Raw genomic sequence first — 17,038 nt, 5'->3', positions numbered from 1 at the left:
ATTTCATTTTGTTGCTATTGTTGTCTTAGAAGGGAACATATTTTTAAATTGTTATAAAACCTCTATTAACTATATATGTTTACATTTTTGCGACTGATTCGATTAACTTCTACGTGGTATGACCTGTGCGGTAGCACGGGTCAAGAGTCTAGTATTTTTTAATAACACCAACAATATAACATTATTATAAGAAAATATGTTAAGGGTATAATTGAAATAACAAAAAAACCAACCCAAAAGAGTCGAAACATGCTATTTTCTTTATATATAGTATAAATAACAAATTTTTAAATAATTAAATGAGAAAACATAGCTTGACATGCATATCAAAAGTTGAAACTCATTTTAGAATATCACATATAAAAACAGTTTTGATTCATTCAAAATATAAAAACAACATAAAATATCCACAATTTAGCACCATATAGTTTAGACTATTTGTAGAAGATCACAATCTCTCATACTAAAAGTGTCAAACACAGATGATATAAAAACATGTTGTTTATTAGGGCACACTTCTCTCATGTTTGATCATTTTACTTAAAGCGATTTTGAGGGTTGCCTACCGCACGTCAAAAGTCTCGGTCCTCAATTCCACAAGTCGAGAAACCTCTGTCAAATTCACACATACATGTTTTTTATATGAATGTTGATCACCCTACACAATCAAACAATGTGTCATGTCATTTAAAATATATCAAATAATCAATTTTAAGTAAAAAAATTCTACAAAAGAACCAAAACAGTGTAATTTTAAAATGGGAGGATCAATTTCACGAACAAGTAAAAATAAGGAGACAAAACTATAATTAACCCTGATCTACATTTACAATTTCATGCCATCTCAAAATGATTTTTTTTAAAGAGTTGCGTTATTTAAACTTCCGTTTGTTTGATAACCTAGTGGATAACCATATTTTTTTACAAATAAAAGTATATCGACACGAAAATCAAACCAATAAAGAGAAAAAAATAAAATTACAATGTGAGTTTGAGAGAAAAAGTTGTGACAAAGTGTTGTTATAGAATGGTTGTACAAATATCATTTCTCATTTTTAATTGACTTAGTAGAAGTATTTATGATTTTTGGAGTAGATTAAAACGACGTCGTACAGTGTCCTCCCCTCAGTTCTTTTACTCCAAATAACGCGGCGCTTGACGCGTGAAAGAAACGCGCATCAAAATTCTACCGCTTCAACATGAAATTTGCGTTCTTCTGAAAATTCCTTCAAACCTCAAACAGCACAATTTAGGGTTTTTCCAAATTCAACTTATCAGCGTATCCAATTTAGGGTTTTCTCTCCTCACACTTTAGGATCGCCCTTCAATCTCAATTTGCACAGGTTATCTCTACTAATTTTTCAATTTTTTTTTTCACTTTGAATTTCGCATCATTGAGTTAAATTACCATGCAAATCAATGTTTTGAGATTTTTGAATTTCAAAAGCACGTTTTTTTTTTTTTTTTGGTTTAGTAAACCATGGTTGTTCTATAAGTAGATTACTGGCTAGGGTTTAGTATTAATAGCAAGGTTTCATTCTCTTTTTGTTTGATTTTATTTATTCTTGCGAAAGTGCCGCTCAAGTTGAAGGGAAAATTTTATCGAACAATGGTAAGACCGGCGTGTTAGGTGGTAAAGAATCAACACGAACATAGTTAAGCGTGTCAGAGATGAGGATGTTGCTTTGAAGTGTGGTAAGAATGGACGGGATAAAATTAGAAATGACAACATTAGGGAGAGTTGGGGTATCACCTAGAGTAGAAAAGATGGTAGAAACGAGACTTAGGTGTTTGGGCATGTAGAGAGAAGACTTGTGGATTCTGTAGTAAAGAGAGTAGATCAGATGGAGGGGAGTCAAATCACTAGAGATAGGGTAAGAACTAGAAAAACTATAAGAGAAACTAGTATGAAGGATCTAGAGATTAATGAGTTGGAGAAAGACATGGTTTTTGTTGGAACACTATGACGTCGTTTGATTCATGTAGCTGACCCCACTTATTGTGATAAGGCTTGATGGTTGTTGTTATTCTTGTGACTGAAGTTATGTTTTTTATTCCTTGATTCCATTTTTATGTTTTTTTTTGTACCAATTTTTTCTTGAATGTTGAATTAATATAATGAAGTTGGTGTAGGGGGTTATTGTGTTTTCATGCTTTAAATTTTGCAAATGAGTGATACAAAAGAAAACGACGAAGTGGGTCAGGGTGTTCCGGCGAATGTTAATGTAGAGGAAGCTGACTATGTCATTGTTGAAAATGAAAATTCAAATCAAGCTTCAACTAGTCCACAATTAGGAGATGATGATGAGATGATTATTGATAATCTTGCTGGTTTGGATTCATATCTTGATCAAGAGATGCATCTTGAAGTTCAACCGGTTACTGTAGAGGAAACTTCAAAGAATGTTGAAAATGTGTCAAATGATGTTAAAATTGGGAAGGAAGAGGTGCATGCTGAGGATGAAAATGTGAAACCCAAGGTTGTTTCAGAAGGTGTTTCACAAGAAAATGTTCAAGATACCCTTCATACGGTTCCAGTTGAGGCGGCTGATGCTCATATTTTGGATACAGCTGAGGGTGAAGATGCTTCTGATGTGAAGATGGACGCCAAAAAACTTCCTCTGAGTAGTAACGGTGTTGAGAATGATGGTATTGCATGTCAAAATAATGTTAGTGATGGTGATGTTGAAATGATAGCGGTGGAGGTTGAGGTGAAGCCTGAAGTCTGTGAAGCGGCTGTTAGTAAAGCTTGTGAAGTTGAACCTATATCGTTGAGTAATAACAATCCTACTACACCACAACCTGCCTCTTCTGATGCAAATGAACCTATACTGCCAAATCATAATGATCCTACTACACCACAACCTGCCTCTTCTAATACAAATGAACCTATACTGTCAAATCATAACGATCGTACTACACCACAACCGGCCCCTGATGATACAAGGCCAGAAGTCAAGAATGTTTTAGAAGTTGAAAGTAAGGGTGGTGAAGAGCAAGTTGCTGAGCCTGTAGATAATGAAAACCCAGATTCGCCGCAGAACATGTTTTTCTTGGATGCTGATCATTATTATGACGGAAATGAGTCGGGAACAGAAGAGGACCAAGCAGCTTTTATGAAGGAGCTTGAAAACTTCTTTAGGGAGAGGAGCATGGACTTCAAACCTCCCAAATTTTATGGAGAATGGCTTAATTGCCTTAAGTGAGTTATCTATGTTGATTTAAATTTTTAGCCATCTTTGAATATGACATAAATTCATCAAATTCTAAAATGTTGTCGCTCTGGACTAATGCTTTCTTTGGTGGAACATAAGGTTATGGAGAGCTGTAATGAGGTTGGGAGGCTATGAGAAGGTATTCATTTATTTTTCCTTTCTATTATGTTGAATGTTTCATTCAAATTTATGTAGCTGGTTTTGGAAAAACGATTAAATATTGTAGAGGTCCATAGCGATTTTAAATATTGGTTGATGGTTAAGCTTGTCGGTACATTGAATGAGTTGTTTTGAGATTGAATTTGGTCTTTTTTGTCACTCTTATGGATTGTAAGCTTCGATCAGTGAGAACACTTTTAGACGTGCAAGTAAAATATGGTGAACACATGCATACACACAACACACATATAAATATGTGGAGATAATTTAAACTCTTAGAAGGAATTTTGTGTATTTATTCCCACTTCAGTATGTAAGAAGGTAATTGTGATTGCCAAAATGCTAGTGCATTGTGAAAACAAATACAATTCAAAATATGTGGAACATATAGAGATTTTAAATTTCCAATTATCATAAATTCTCATGACAATGGCATTCAAGATAATGGTATTTGTTAATTACTGGAAGGACGATACCAGCCTGCCCCATATTCCCTTCATCACCCAGGAATCTTTTTTGTTAGATTAATAAATGGCCAGTTGATTTTGATGCACCTAACAGTTTGTAAATTTGGCTACTTAAGGTATAGTGTGGCTGTGGCACAATTTTCTTTTAATTCTTGGGTTTCAAGTAGTTCTGCTTTAGATGAGCGAAATTTGAGGCATTCTTTCTTGAGGCAAACTAGCACTGATGATAGAACTTTAGGCTGTCTATTTGTTTATTTCAAATAAGTTGTTTTCGTTGTTTATAGGATATATACCTAATTGGCTTGTATTTTTGAATAGGTAACCTCATGTAAGTTGTGGCGGAGTGTGGGAGAGTCTTTCAAACCCCCAAAGTAAGGATAACTAGCACTTTCATGTCTTGATCTTGTTAATGGCTCTGAAATTGTGATATTTCCTTATATTTCCAATTTTCATTTGTTTTTTTTCTTTTTCAGTGTTATTTGATGTCAAATTTGTGGTATGTGTTGTCTAATCTTCTTAGAATGTTTGTTTGGGCTTAACTTAACTCTAAGAGCTAGCTTGTGGAGTGAGATTTACCCTCATACAACCGTTATTCTTGTAATTTGAAACTCTCAACATCCCCTCCCTTATGCCTAGGACTGGACATCTAGACTGTGAAGTTTGCATGCTTGGGCATTTGCGGGTGTGACCCAACGGACACATGATACTTTTATATCATTTTAAAATTTTGGTTTGCTCCTAACTTAACTTCGAAAGCTAGCTCTTAGGGCGAGAGTTGCCCCCACTTTTTGTTAAGACCATATCAATATCCAATGTGTAACGCTTACCACTCTTTTTTACAACATTGCAATGATAGTGTGTATTGGAAAGGTTGTTGAGAACAATTTGTGGTCACATTTTATGTAAATGGAAAAAGCTGTGATGGGTGCTTATGTTGAAATATTAATTGATGATAAATTTTCATATTGATAGAAAAGTATATTTGCATAGCTTTGCATTTTTTTTTTTTTTTTATGATATGGGTGGCATGTGTTTCTTTACCCTTTTCTGGAGATCCTTTTTGAGCTTTTTGGATAAACCTGATTATTCTCAGTAATATATCAATATTGTCCTCTGTTTTTATCTTATGCAGGACATGCACCACAGTTTCCTGGACTTTCCGGGGATTTTATGAGAAGGTGATTCTTGACTAATAAGTTATATTATAATTATACCTTTTATTTGAATTTCGACATTTAGAAATTACAAATATAGTTTGGGTTGTGCTAACTTGTGCCCTTAGGGCACATGTTAAGGTTTCTACAAAGAGCAAGTATTTATTGAGAAACATTAAATTTCAATCTTGTGAAAAATAAATTGGCACAATTTACGATGCATAATTTCTATCTTTGGAATCTTAACTTGTGCCCTAAGGGCACATGTTATATATATATATATATATGGGGGCTGCTAACTTACACCCACCTAAAAACACTAAGGTGCAAGTTAGCAAGCTACACCCACTTGTATTTTACTAAAACACCCTTTTGTCTATTCAAATTAATTTTAAATTGAAGGACAGTTTAGTAATTACCAATACATGGACATAATTTTTTCCCTGGTTTTTCGGCGGCACTTCCGTTATAGATGTTGATTTGTCTTATATTATTACATGTTTTGTACATGTTTTTAATGCTTGTATGTTCCAACGTCATTGGTTTTTTGTTTTTCTATTTAAAAAAAACAACAAAAAACACAATTTGATTCAAGCTAATTTGATAGTTTTTATTGATAGTTTTTTAACCAATGTTGTAGAATTGATTTATGATGGTGGAGTTTTAGACCCCATTGAATGTCGACTGAACTACAATAACCTTACAATCATGTGTAATGACGTGGGAACTTACAAAGATTAAGTTGAATAATGACAAAGGGGTTTAATCTCATTGGTTAAAAAAAAGATTAAAGAAAATTAAAAGAGAGCATTCAACCTGTTTTTATCAGGAAGAAAAAAAGAGAGCATCCAACCTTTGTTTTTACGAGAAAAGAAAAACATGAGGATAGTGCCGACATTTGTTTTGTTAGCAACGGAAAAACATGAAAATTACAAACTTACCCTTCCTTTTAAAATTAAGTTGAACAATGATAAAGGGCTTTTTTAGTAAATAATTAGTGGGTGTAGCTTGCTAACTTGCACCTTAGTGTTTTTAGGTGGGTGTAAGTTAGCAGCCCCCTATATATATATTCTTGTTGGTGTTCATTTGAAGTTTATGAGTGAACGCTTTGTTTGCATGTGAATGTTGACTCTTGATGTCAATAATATATTCATATGCATTTGCGAATTGCTTGAGTGGTTTATATTTTACCTTCAGAATGATGCAATCCTGTAATCCTCACCTTTTTAACACTTGTTTCATTGTTGCTGTTTCAAATGTTACTCTAGGCCCTTCTTGATTACGAAAGGCATAACATAAAAGGCGGCGAGCTGAATGTACCTGTCACATCTCCTCCAGAGCCTGTGAATGTTGAAAATCAGGTAATGTGATCTGTATTTGATTTCGGTAGCATGAACAATAATGATCTATATAAGGAGTATTATCATCACCACGATCTTATTAACTGAATGTGTTTGATTAGCTTATTTTGCATTTGAAACAACTTATAATCAAGATTGTGTTGGGAGAATTTTTGAAAAATAGACATTAACACGCTGATACTGCGATTCTCGTTTTGATTGTCTGTCAAAATCATATGTTCTGGTTTAAGAGAATTTTGTTGGTATATTTATAGGTTCAAATTGCTTCGTATATACTTCCTCCGTCCCAAAATGTAAGCAAAAAAAACTCAATTTCTTTGTCCTATTTAATCTTGTTTTTTTAAGGGTTAATTATGTTTCTAGTCCCTATAAAATAGCGACCTTGTAAGTTTAGTCCTTACTTAATTTTAATAGCATTTTTAGTCCCTAATTTTGTTTTTTTGCCCTGAGTATTAGTCCCTACTCAATTCAAATTTGTTTAATTTATGCTTAAACTCTTAAATTTTTGAACAATTTTTTGCAGACATGTTTAGAACATTACTAAAAGTTCCTCCGCAAAAAATTATCGCAAAATTTGATTTCTACATCCAGATTTTATTACTTTTTATCTTTAACTTTTGTCGTTTTAAAAAATTCATATTTAATTCATTTCATGTCTGAAAATTCTAAATTTTAGTAAACGAACCTTTCATAGTGTTCTAATCTTGTCTCAAAAAAATCAATCAAAAATTTAAGAGTTTAAGAATAATTAATCAAACTTTGTTTTAGCAGGGACTAAAATTATAAGTAAATTTTTTTTTATAAGGACTAAAAATGCTATTAAAATTAAGTAAGGACTAAACTTACAAGGTCGCTATTTTATAGGGACTAGAAACATAATTAACCCTTTTTTTAAAAACCCATCTTTTCCAAGAAAAACTTTTGTTTATTCTCATGAAATTAAATGCAAATTACATTCAATTTTCTCTCTCTTCCATTTTCTCCATAATCAATAGCCAATGAAATTGCTTTTACATCTTCATATAAAACTTATTACAAAGAAAACACAAATAACTATACTCCAAATTCTTATATTTTAATTTTCTTAATAAATGTGATTTGATTTTTTCCGCTTACAATTTAGGACAGAGGGAGTATCTAAAAAAATTTAGTTGTTAACACAAGAAGTAGCATTCATATTTGCCGGTTAATGCTCTCTTGAAATTAAATATAAGGAGCTATCTGTTGCCCAGAATTTTTGCTCTTCTTCCCCACCCATATATTATTATTAACTGCATTCGAGTTTAAGGCATCGTTATCTGGGTTAAATTTAATGTAAAAGTTGCCTGAACAATATCTGAAATTGGTTATTGCAATTAGGTAAATTTGCTCCCTTGGTACTCCTATCGCATAGACTATGAATAGTTCAACTCCTATCGCATAGACTACGAATAGTTCAACTCCTATTCGTAGTCTATGCGATAGGAGTTGAACTATGACTCTGTCCTTATTGCTGTGAGCACTATACATATTTGTATCTCATGATCATTTTCAATTGATGACTGTGTCTAGGGTTTAGCATCAGGTAGATCCCGGAGATATGCTGCTGAACAGGCTATGCGGGGTTGGCACTCACAACGTCTTCTTGGCAATGGTGAAGTTGGTGACCCTATTATAAAGGTTTGGTGGAATTTTGAAGTTTTTATTTTCCTTTTTCATTTTCTGTTTTCTTACATCCATAGAATTGTTCAACGCTTCTGATTTCTTAGGATAGGAATGCTGTGTCTGTGCAAAAGCGTGAAAAGCAGCTTAAGAGCATCAGTATGGTCCTCCATTTCTTGTGCTATAAATTTTAATTATGTTGAAGGTGTTACCATGTTAGATTATTCTCAGTATTGAATCATGCACCTTATTGAATCAGATGTACCTAAACGTAAGAGCCCATCTTATATGGATAATGCAGTCAAAGCAGCACGGAGTAAACCGTCAAGACCACAGTTAAGACACGGTTACTCCTTTCTATATTCCTTTTACTGTGTGTTGTGATTGCTTACTTGTTTGTGTAGTTAGAAGGTGAAATGTGTTGCCAACTTATAGCCATGAGAGATTTTGTACTTTGGCACTTTGTTTTATTCACTACTTGCATGCCTATGCTAACATATGTGGCTGCTAGGTTGGGAACAGCTGTGGTTGACATAGGACCTTCTGCTGATTGGGTAAAAGTCAATGTTCAAAAAACTGTAAGTTCTTAATCTTTGTATTTGAAATAATATAATATAAATTGTCTATGTAGTTAATTATCTCAATGTAAACTTTCTTGTGCAGAAAGATTGTTTCGAAATATATGCTTTAGTTCCTGGCCTTCTGAGGGAGGAGGTACTACATATTCTAACTGCTTTATCTTACTTTAATATCTATTTATCTGCATTAATAATAAATTAGTATTATGATGAAAGTTAAGCTATCTTTTTCACTATTTCCCCTTCCCATGAGAGTTGCCATTGGAGGTGTGCAAAATTCATGGCGGAGTGGGTGGAAAATTCAGCTTATACAAAGGACGCTATTACCTGTTTGTAGACTATTATGTAATATTCCCCTTCATTCTTGAGCAATATAAATATATAAAAGAAAGTTGATTGCTTGATGCCATGTAAATATTCATAGTAAATTTGCATTGCATCCCCAGTCTATATAATAAATCTTTACAAATATTACAATGTTCACCCTTCAAAATGTCCTATGCTGAGGGTATCTGTCATTAGGAGCTTACATGCCAGCACATTGAGTAGAACTAGAACCCTTGAAAACTTGTTGATGCGGTGTTGTGTTCTCCTCTCAAGGTCTTAGGTTCGATCCCCCCTGATGCCAATTATTGGTGGGCTAAGTCCATATAGAGCTATGCTCTGGCTTTAAATGGCGCCCCCACAAATGGACAGTGGGATCGGACCCTCGGATTAATCAGTTCTTGGACCGGATAAGTTACAATGCTGAAATTGAGGATAATGATGCCTACTTTTCTAAACCAGGTACGTGTTCAATCAGACCCAGCAGGCCGTTTGGTCATAAGCGGCGAGCCTGATCATCCCAATAATCCTTGGGGTGTGACACCTTTCAAAAAGGTGAGTTTTCCTCCTTTTTAAACCATAATTATTTTGTTGTTCTTGAATACAATGGCAAATTACTTGGTAGTAGTGCTTCTATTATTTCTCTGATATAATATAATTTGATGAATCAGGTTGTGAGTTTACCCTCAAGAATTGATCCTCATCAGACATCAGCTGTGGTAACGCTGCATGGACAACTGTTTGTACGTGTCCCATTTGAACAGTCAGAATAGTGGTTGTTTGTTGATGCTTTTCTTACAAGTTACAAATTTCCTGTACTATTATTTATATTTATAGGATAGTTGACCCTGAAACAACAATTTAGAGGTATTGTTTATGGCTTTAAAACAGATGCCAATTTATATCTTAGGGTAGAATATATATTTAATGTTAGGAATGTTTTCTCAAGCATTACAATTTGACCATGTTAATATGAGCTAGTAAGGATTTTGTAATGCTGAATGTTATAAAATATGCATGATGGTTGGTTCATTAGATTCCGTTAAGCTGGCCACAAGTATGAAGTGCTCAATGCATGCAAGAAATTTAAGTTTCAGCACTCTAAATTTCGCATGTTGCGACGCCTACTTCCCACAAGAAGCGTATTTGGTAACGTTGTTGTGGTCAATCTGGACGAGTAGAAACCGCATCTTATTGAAAGGCATCGGTGAACACTCCTTCACCATTATGGCTCTTGGGATTTCAATGTTTGATGACTGGACTCAAGCTTAAGTGACTTGCAACTAGCGCTTCAAAAGGTAGTTTACTTGCTTACTCGTCAGAGTTGGGGTCGCGATGACTTGTGAAGGCGCAGTAGTGACTTGGCACCTAGTTAAGTAGTCTAAACATGTAAGGTGTAATATACATGCATCTTTCCCTACACATAATGCTGGGATTGGGTATCCTCAAGGAGAACAGTGTTTTCTTGATGGCTAAAGCTGAACGGTAGAGATGGTAAAATACTGGGTTTATTTTTGCTATCAATGTATTATTGATAACTTGGATAGGGGCATCTTCAAAGTAGAAGTGGATTTTAGCGCAATTGGAATTAACCATCCAATAGTAGATATCAGAGTTTGGTGCACGATGAACAAATTGTAGAGACTTATTGAAGTCTAGTAGTTATAGAAACTCATGCTTATTAGATGATAAGTTAATGTAGATGTTCATATCTTAGCTAGGGGCACTTTAGCTAATTTGACTGCTTCTAAGGACGAGGGAGGCCTTAATTTTCACGACATCTGGTTCAATTTCTTGCTATGTTGGGAAAATAAGTTGAAAACTTGTATCTGATTCTAACTCCATTTTCCTTTGAAATTATCAGAGCTAGATGCCTTCTGAAAAGAGACTTTTCAGAGGCTTCCATTTGTCGAAAATCCAAGCATCACTTGAAGAAGTTTGTGGAGTACAATTCCTTTGCTAATACCTCCTTATAGTCTTAGATGGTGTGCGTAGGGGATGGTTCAAGAGTTAATGTTTGAAGGAAGTCATGTCTTGGAAATTCAATAATATCATCGTCGCAACTCCTATGCATCCTTTATTTCTTGATTTGTGATAATTATATGATCCTTCGTGATAACTTTTTTTAGAAAAAATGGGGAAGATGATTTTTATTAATTAAAGTGACATTAATAATAATTTTCAACTATGTCCATAACAAATTTGAACTACTCCTATGTCGTTTTACGGTCTTTAAGGGAATTTTAATTTTGTTTCTTGATGTTACTAGGTCAAGCTTTTCTACCTCGTTTACTCTACAGATCGTAGATTTTATTTTATTTTTTATTTTGATAATATATTGGTCATAGAATGATATCTCACAAGTGACATAGATTGGTAGCTCAACCATTTGTGTGTTGTGTAGTTCATTCCTCATATTTCAACTTTTTATTTCCTTTTCACTTGAAGATGTCTTGAAATGTAATTCTAATGCTGCATTCTTTTCTCATTCACTGTGAAAAACTTGGATTGTTATTGTTAACTCAAGTTCCATGCTCGTGGGAAGGAAAAAAAAAAGTTATTTCATTGACAAATTTCATTTTTTTTTGTTTTATTACTCAATCTACCAGTTAATCTATTTTGACTTTTGATACCTCCAAAAAATTCATACTTGTATAATGGTTTTCATTGAAAAACTTTCTTGTTTACGTACGTAATGTTATAAACTAGGCTGATATGAAATTTGATGTTATCCATTTAATAAGAAATCGTTGAAACTTCATTACATACCTCAAATTCATTAGTCATAGAATATCTTATTATTTACCACCAATAATATATTTATTTGAACAGAACAGAAATAAAACAAAGAAAGTGTAATTTAAATAGAACGGCATAAGATCAATTGATTTTTACATGTTTAAAATGAAAATAATGCTTCAATTTAAACTCTTGAATCTTGATGGTCAACTTTGCTCCTTATATGTAATCTTTTGTGGTTACTTTTAGCCATTGTTTCTAATTAAAAAATGTTTAAGTTGTTCTAAATTTAAAGTCAGCACTCCAATGAATAATATTTGCATGTTAGTTTGGAATTAAAAATGTAAGGGTCATAATCATAGATAATAGGTTACCTAAAAAAAAATGGCTACTAAAAGTTGAAGTCAAAGCTTTGTCATTTTTTGATAAAAATATACACAAAAGTTGTTTAGACAGGTAATGTAATGGCATCAAAATATGCATTTAGCAAAATTGTCCAAAATAGAAGGCATTGGTTGTGTTGAGTTAATGGCCAATGTTCACATAGCTTTCTTCATCTAACTCCCTTGGCATATTCTTGTTTCATGAACTTCTACAAATTTAAATTTTGTGTCCCTTTTCTTGTCACTCACTTTTATCCAAAAGCATATATACATCCATGTGTTAGGCTATGGTTTAACAAGAATGATGCCAATATGCCATAGCATCATCAATAGTTAATCCTTTAACATTAATAAAATACTTTTTTTTTTTTGGTCAAGAATAAAATACTTATTTGATTTATTGTATTTTTCTTTTTACTACCAGACACACCCTACTAAAAGTAATTAATTAACTCAGTCCTACCATGTCACTTTTTTTTACTGTATTGGTGCAATTGCCTAAAAGGTATAATATCTTTCAAAATTTTCTCTAGACCTCATTCATCTTAAAAATTGGTCTAACTCTAAAAATACTCTCCTATTCATCCTATAGAGAATATAAATATATGAAGAACAAGGCAGGCATTACCATTAATGGTCTTTTTATAAGACAAACATAACTAGAACTAATGAAAATGCTGAAATGAAGAGACTTGATGAACTCATCAATGGAAAAAATATTGACAAATTCATTTATTTATCTCATTTAAAAGTTTGAAATGAACAAATAATGACAATAATATTAGTTTATAAAGTAGGTGTTAAAGGTAACCTCAATAATTTTCAAAGAAAACTGTGGGATCAGCTACTCTTTTGGAAGATTAGTGGATCTTTAGACACAAACCTGTAGCAATTAAAGACATCATAAATCTGAGTGACCATTAGTCCTCAAAGTTTGTTATTATTATTAAAGGTATGTAACAATAAAACAAATTTGTATGCAACAATCACATCCCTAATATGAAAGCCAGCCACTCTACCATAAAAGCCAATTCACAAGTCAAACTTTGTTAGACTAACAAAGTTTTAAAAATCATATTATAATATAAGCTAATCAACTCAACCGCGGAATCTTACCAATTTGATTACTAATTATCCTATTCCTTTGCTGCTTTAGTCACCTACTTTGAAAAAGAATCCATGGCATTTTTATCTTTTACTCATTTTCCCTTGCCCCTTTATGACCCTACCACACCATCAATGATTCAACACCTTGTTGTTTAATTGTTTATCATCCCTTTCTATCTTTATAATAGCTTAACGAATGTTTCGAGGGCACTCGATAGTATTTTCTTTTATAATATTATAGACAGCTATAAATATTGTGATTTATTGTCAAGCTTCGTTGCTGATAAATAACTGAGCACAAGTCCCGTAAGTGTAACTCAATTGATATCTATTAGAAACACTACTTGCAGGGACCGGGGTTCGAACATCAGATTCTCCACATTTAAAATATGTGAATCTAGCCACTAAAATATTGACAAAAATAAGAAAACAACTAAGCACACAAAATTTGTAAATCAAATCATACATGTTTTTATGGCGTACTTTATTAAAATGTGACTCTTAGCACACACTCCTCACGCCAAAGACCGAACAAGGTGAGTGACTCGAGAGCAAGGGCTTGATAATAGGTCGCCCAATAAATGTTAAATATACTATGATATTATTTTAAAATTTGGGATGAACTTAACTCAACTTTTACAACATCAATTTGTAAGATGAAGATTGCTTTCATTAATAAATATATTTTCAGTCATATCTCATCTCTTAATATGAGACTCAACAGTTCTCAATTTTAGTATTTAAACATACACAAATTTTTTAAGTTTAATCCTGGTCACATATAATACACCTCAAAGGATCAAACCCCTTTGTATTTGCAATACCAAACCGTCCAAAGTTTCAAAATAGTCCAAACCCACAAATTTCCAAGCTTCTTCCTTCATATTCTCATATTCTCCTTCACACCTTAAACTCATCATTACCTCACCATCCAAAAAGTCATCCTCCAACATTATATATTTATTTGTACACAACAAAGTTTGCACTTTGCAGCCTACAATACCACAAACATAAGCCAAAAAAAATGAACCAAATGAGTTACAACAGAGTTAGCAGCACCAGCAGCAGTAGTGGTAAAGGATCATCATTTTACCATGGAAAATGCAGAGGATTTAGGCTAAACCTCACAAGACTTTACTTTTTGCGGCTACGCAAAAGAGTCAACTTCTTCCTCAGAATCTTTGATAAGTTGAAACTGTCTCATGTACAAGCTTTTCAGTTGTTGAAGAAAGTTTTCTGCAGAAAAAGTGGATTCAAAAGAAACAATAGCAATAGTAGTAGAAATGGTTTAATGAAGGATGAAAGAATCAAGGGTCAAGCAGGTGATTGTAGATTTTCATCTTATGGAAGGAATAATTCTTTCTATGCAGAAGCTATTGCTGATTGTTTGGAATTCATCAAAAGAACATCTATTTCTTCTATGGATCAAATTCAAGACCCAATTGTAGTACATATTCATGATAGAAAAAATTCATGATTCCTTTTTGTTTGTTTGGTAGAGACAAAAAATAGTACACTACTATTAGATTATTTTGGTTTTTTTGTGTGTTCTCCTAGAATTATTATGAGTTTCTGTTTTTTTTTGTCTTTTATTTATTAGGAATGATTGTCCTTTTTCTTTGTATATATTTTTCTTTTGAAGTTTTGATTTGATAATGGGTTATTCTCTAAACAAATTTGAGATTGTAATATATGGTTCCTTTTCCTTCTATTTAGAGAGTTTATTTTTGTTATACTTAAGAGATTTTAATTAAACATTACAAGTGGCTATGGTTAAGAGGTTTATTCTTATTAGTTGGCACATGTATGAAGATTTTAGAGCTGGTTTTAACATCCAACACAATCTATACCAAAACAAATCTAACACAACAATCATATATTTGGCTGATCTATGACCAAAGAAAGCTAAAGTGGAGATTGTTGTTGACATCAGAAAGTGGGGTAATTTTATTTATTTATTATTTCTATTTCTTAAACCGTTTGATTTTCCGGTCAAAACGAGACCTTATAATCTCTACCGGTGAAATACAAGTAAAATTTGAACAATTATTATTTTAATAAGAGATTAAATGAAGTCTATTAACCAAATTAAGTCACTTAATTAATCGTCTATTATTATGTTGTTTAATGAATTTTTTTCTTATATACTGTATTTACAAATATTTGCAATCCTCTAAGAGAGGCAAGGCAACACTATTAATATAAGGAAAAAGCTTAATAGTGCGATGTGTGTTGTTTGAAATTCAACGAACAAATTATAACCATTGGATCATATACTTGCTTTTGATCTGCTTGATTTTTATTTACTTTTAAAATGTTAAAAACAGTTTGTCACCAGCACGCGCATGTTTCGTGGCCAGTCCTCACTGTATTTCTTCGCACTAAATGACAAGTCTTTTAATATAAATAAAACAAGTGTAGGGTTTCTTCTCACGAGTTATATTTTTCATCCGAGAAGGTGATTGAAGTAAGGAAATTTCAAAGATTATCTATATACTTCCTTCAATTTCGAATATAAGCAACCAAAATGTATTCCACTGTTGTCTGTTATGAAGAATTTGGGTACCTCATTAATATATTTGGTGCAGTAAAACATGTTTTTCAAAACGTCCTTTATGAAAACTTGTTTCATAGAAATAAAAGGTTATTAGAAAATGAAATATAAATTTGTACACAAAAAAAAAAAGATCGTTAAAAGTATTCGAAGAATAACATTATTAAAATAGAATAGAGTGGTGGTAACAAAAGTGATTTCTATCAAGTGATTAACAAACTTGAATTAAAAACGAATTATTTGAAGAGTACGAACAATCATTAACAAATGTGGACTATATTTAGGTGCCTAACATGTTTCCTCCGAGACAATTTTGTTAGGTTGATGCTCATATTTTAATGAACATAAGTTCCATTTTACAGCATACTAAACGAGAAAATTTATTTCCACATTACTATTGATGCTGATTAGGAGACAATTTTGTTAGGTTGATGCTCATATTTTAATGAACATAAGTTCCATTTTACAGCATACTAAACGAGAAAATTTATTTCCACATTACTATTGATGCTGATTAGGAATCCACTAATCCTTAGCTTTTGAGTTAATAATCTAGGGTTTTGTTGGTGGGCCTCAGTGAGGGTACCTTGACAAGGCCAGGTTGTAGCTAAATTGGCTTACAGGTTGTCTCAACTTACCGACCCTGTCTAAAATAATCAAGAGAAATGATATTTTGACAACCACTTTTTGATAACTTTTGGACAACTTTCTCTCTCATACTCACATGATGTTGTTATCCTCTCTCTCTTCCTTTTTCTCTCTCCATTGTTTTTGACCAATAAAAAGTGAGAAAAACAAGGTTGTCAACAAAGTTGTCATCAAATGGATGTCAAAATATCATTACTCAATAATTAATCTACGTTTTTATATGTTACTAATACCGACAATTCTTCAACAAAATCCTTTGATTTATATATGCTATGACGCCACACACTTCTTGATTAATTGTTGTTTTGTTTGAATTGAAACAAAGACGTCTTGATTAATTATTATTCTTGACGTACTGTAATGATAATAATAGTATGTAACATGTGTTCTTATAGTAATATTGAAAGTTTGACTTGAAATAATCATGATCAAATTATGGAAATGTTAACAGACGTCTTCGGTATAATCTTTAAAGGCCTTAAAAAATAAGTTTTAATAAAAATTAGTTTTTTTTTGAGAGAAAGTTTTAATTTTAATAAAAATTAGTGTATTTAATGTATTAAAAATTAAAATGATTTATTTTTTAATGAATAATTTTTTAATTTTAAATACTTAAAAAATGCTGCAGAGGTACCTGTTAACAAAATCCTTTAGGTTACATGTTATGATGAATAAGATGGTGGAGCAAGATATGTTCGCTTCATATAG

General features: G+C 32.5%; 1 protein-coding gene across 4 annotated transcripts; it reads left to right on the top strand.

Annotated features, from left to right (window-relative positions):
• Nucleotides 1-1,230: 1,230 nt before the first annotated feature.
• LOC146920367 (uncharacterized) lies at nucleotides 1,231-9,934 on the top strand. 4 transcript variants are annotated; one of them, XM_085713787.1, is made up of 14 exons: nucleotides 1,231-1,343; nucleotides 2,134-3,202; nucleotides 3,315-3,354; nucleotides 4,160-4,212; nucleotides 4,974-5,019; nucleotides 6,264-6,356; nucleotides 6,611-6,649; nucleotides 7,908-8,015; nucleotides 8,105-8,156; nucleotides 8,257-8,332; nucleotides 8,509-8,575; nucleotides 8,661-8,711; nucleotides 9,362-9,454; nucleotides 9,571-9,934. In XM_085713787.1, the coding sequence occupies exons 2-14, from the start codon at nucleotides 2,169-2,171 to the stop codon at nucleotides 9,670-9,672; spliced, it is 1,854 nt and encodes a 617-aa protein (XP_085569913.1). In that variant the 5' UTR covers nucleotides 1,231-1,343; nucleotides 2,134-2,168; the 3' UTR covers nucleotides 9,673-9,934. The 4 variants fall into 4 exon arrangements, 2 of the variants coding, with proteins under 2 accessions (XP_085569913.1, XP_085569914.1); XR_015011759.1 differs by lacking the exon at nucleotides 6,611-6,649 and having other exon boundaries at nucleotides 9,176-9,454; XM_085713788.1 differs by lacking the exon at nucleotides 6,611-6,649.
• The last annotated feature ends 7,104 nt before the right edge of the window (nucleotides 9,935-17,038 follow it).

Source organism: Medicago sativa, chromosome 5 (assembly GCF_051527215.1).
Source record: "Medicago sativa cultivar Bolivia chromosome 5, Bolivia_mono, whole genome shotgun sequence".
NCBI classification, from domain to species: Eukaryota; Viridiplantae; Streptophyta; class Magnoliopsida; order Fabales; family Fabaceae; genus Medicago; species Medicago sativa.
This window is presented reverse-complemented; position numbering and strand designations above follow the sequence as displayed.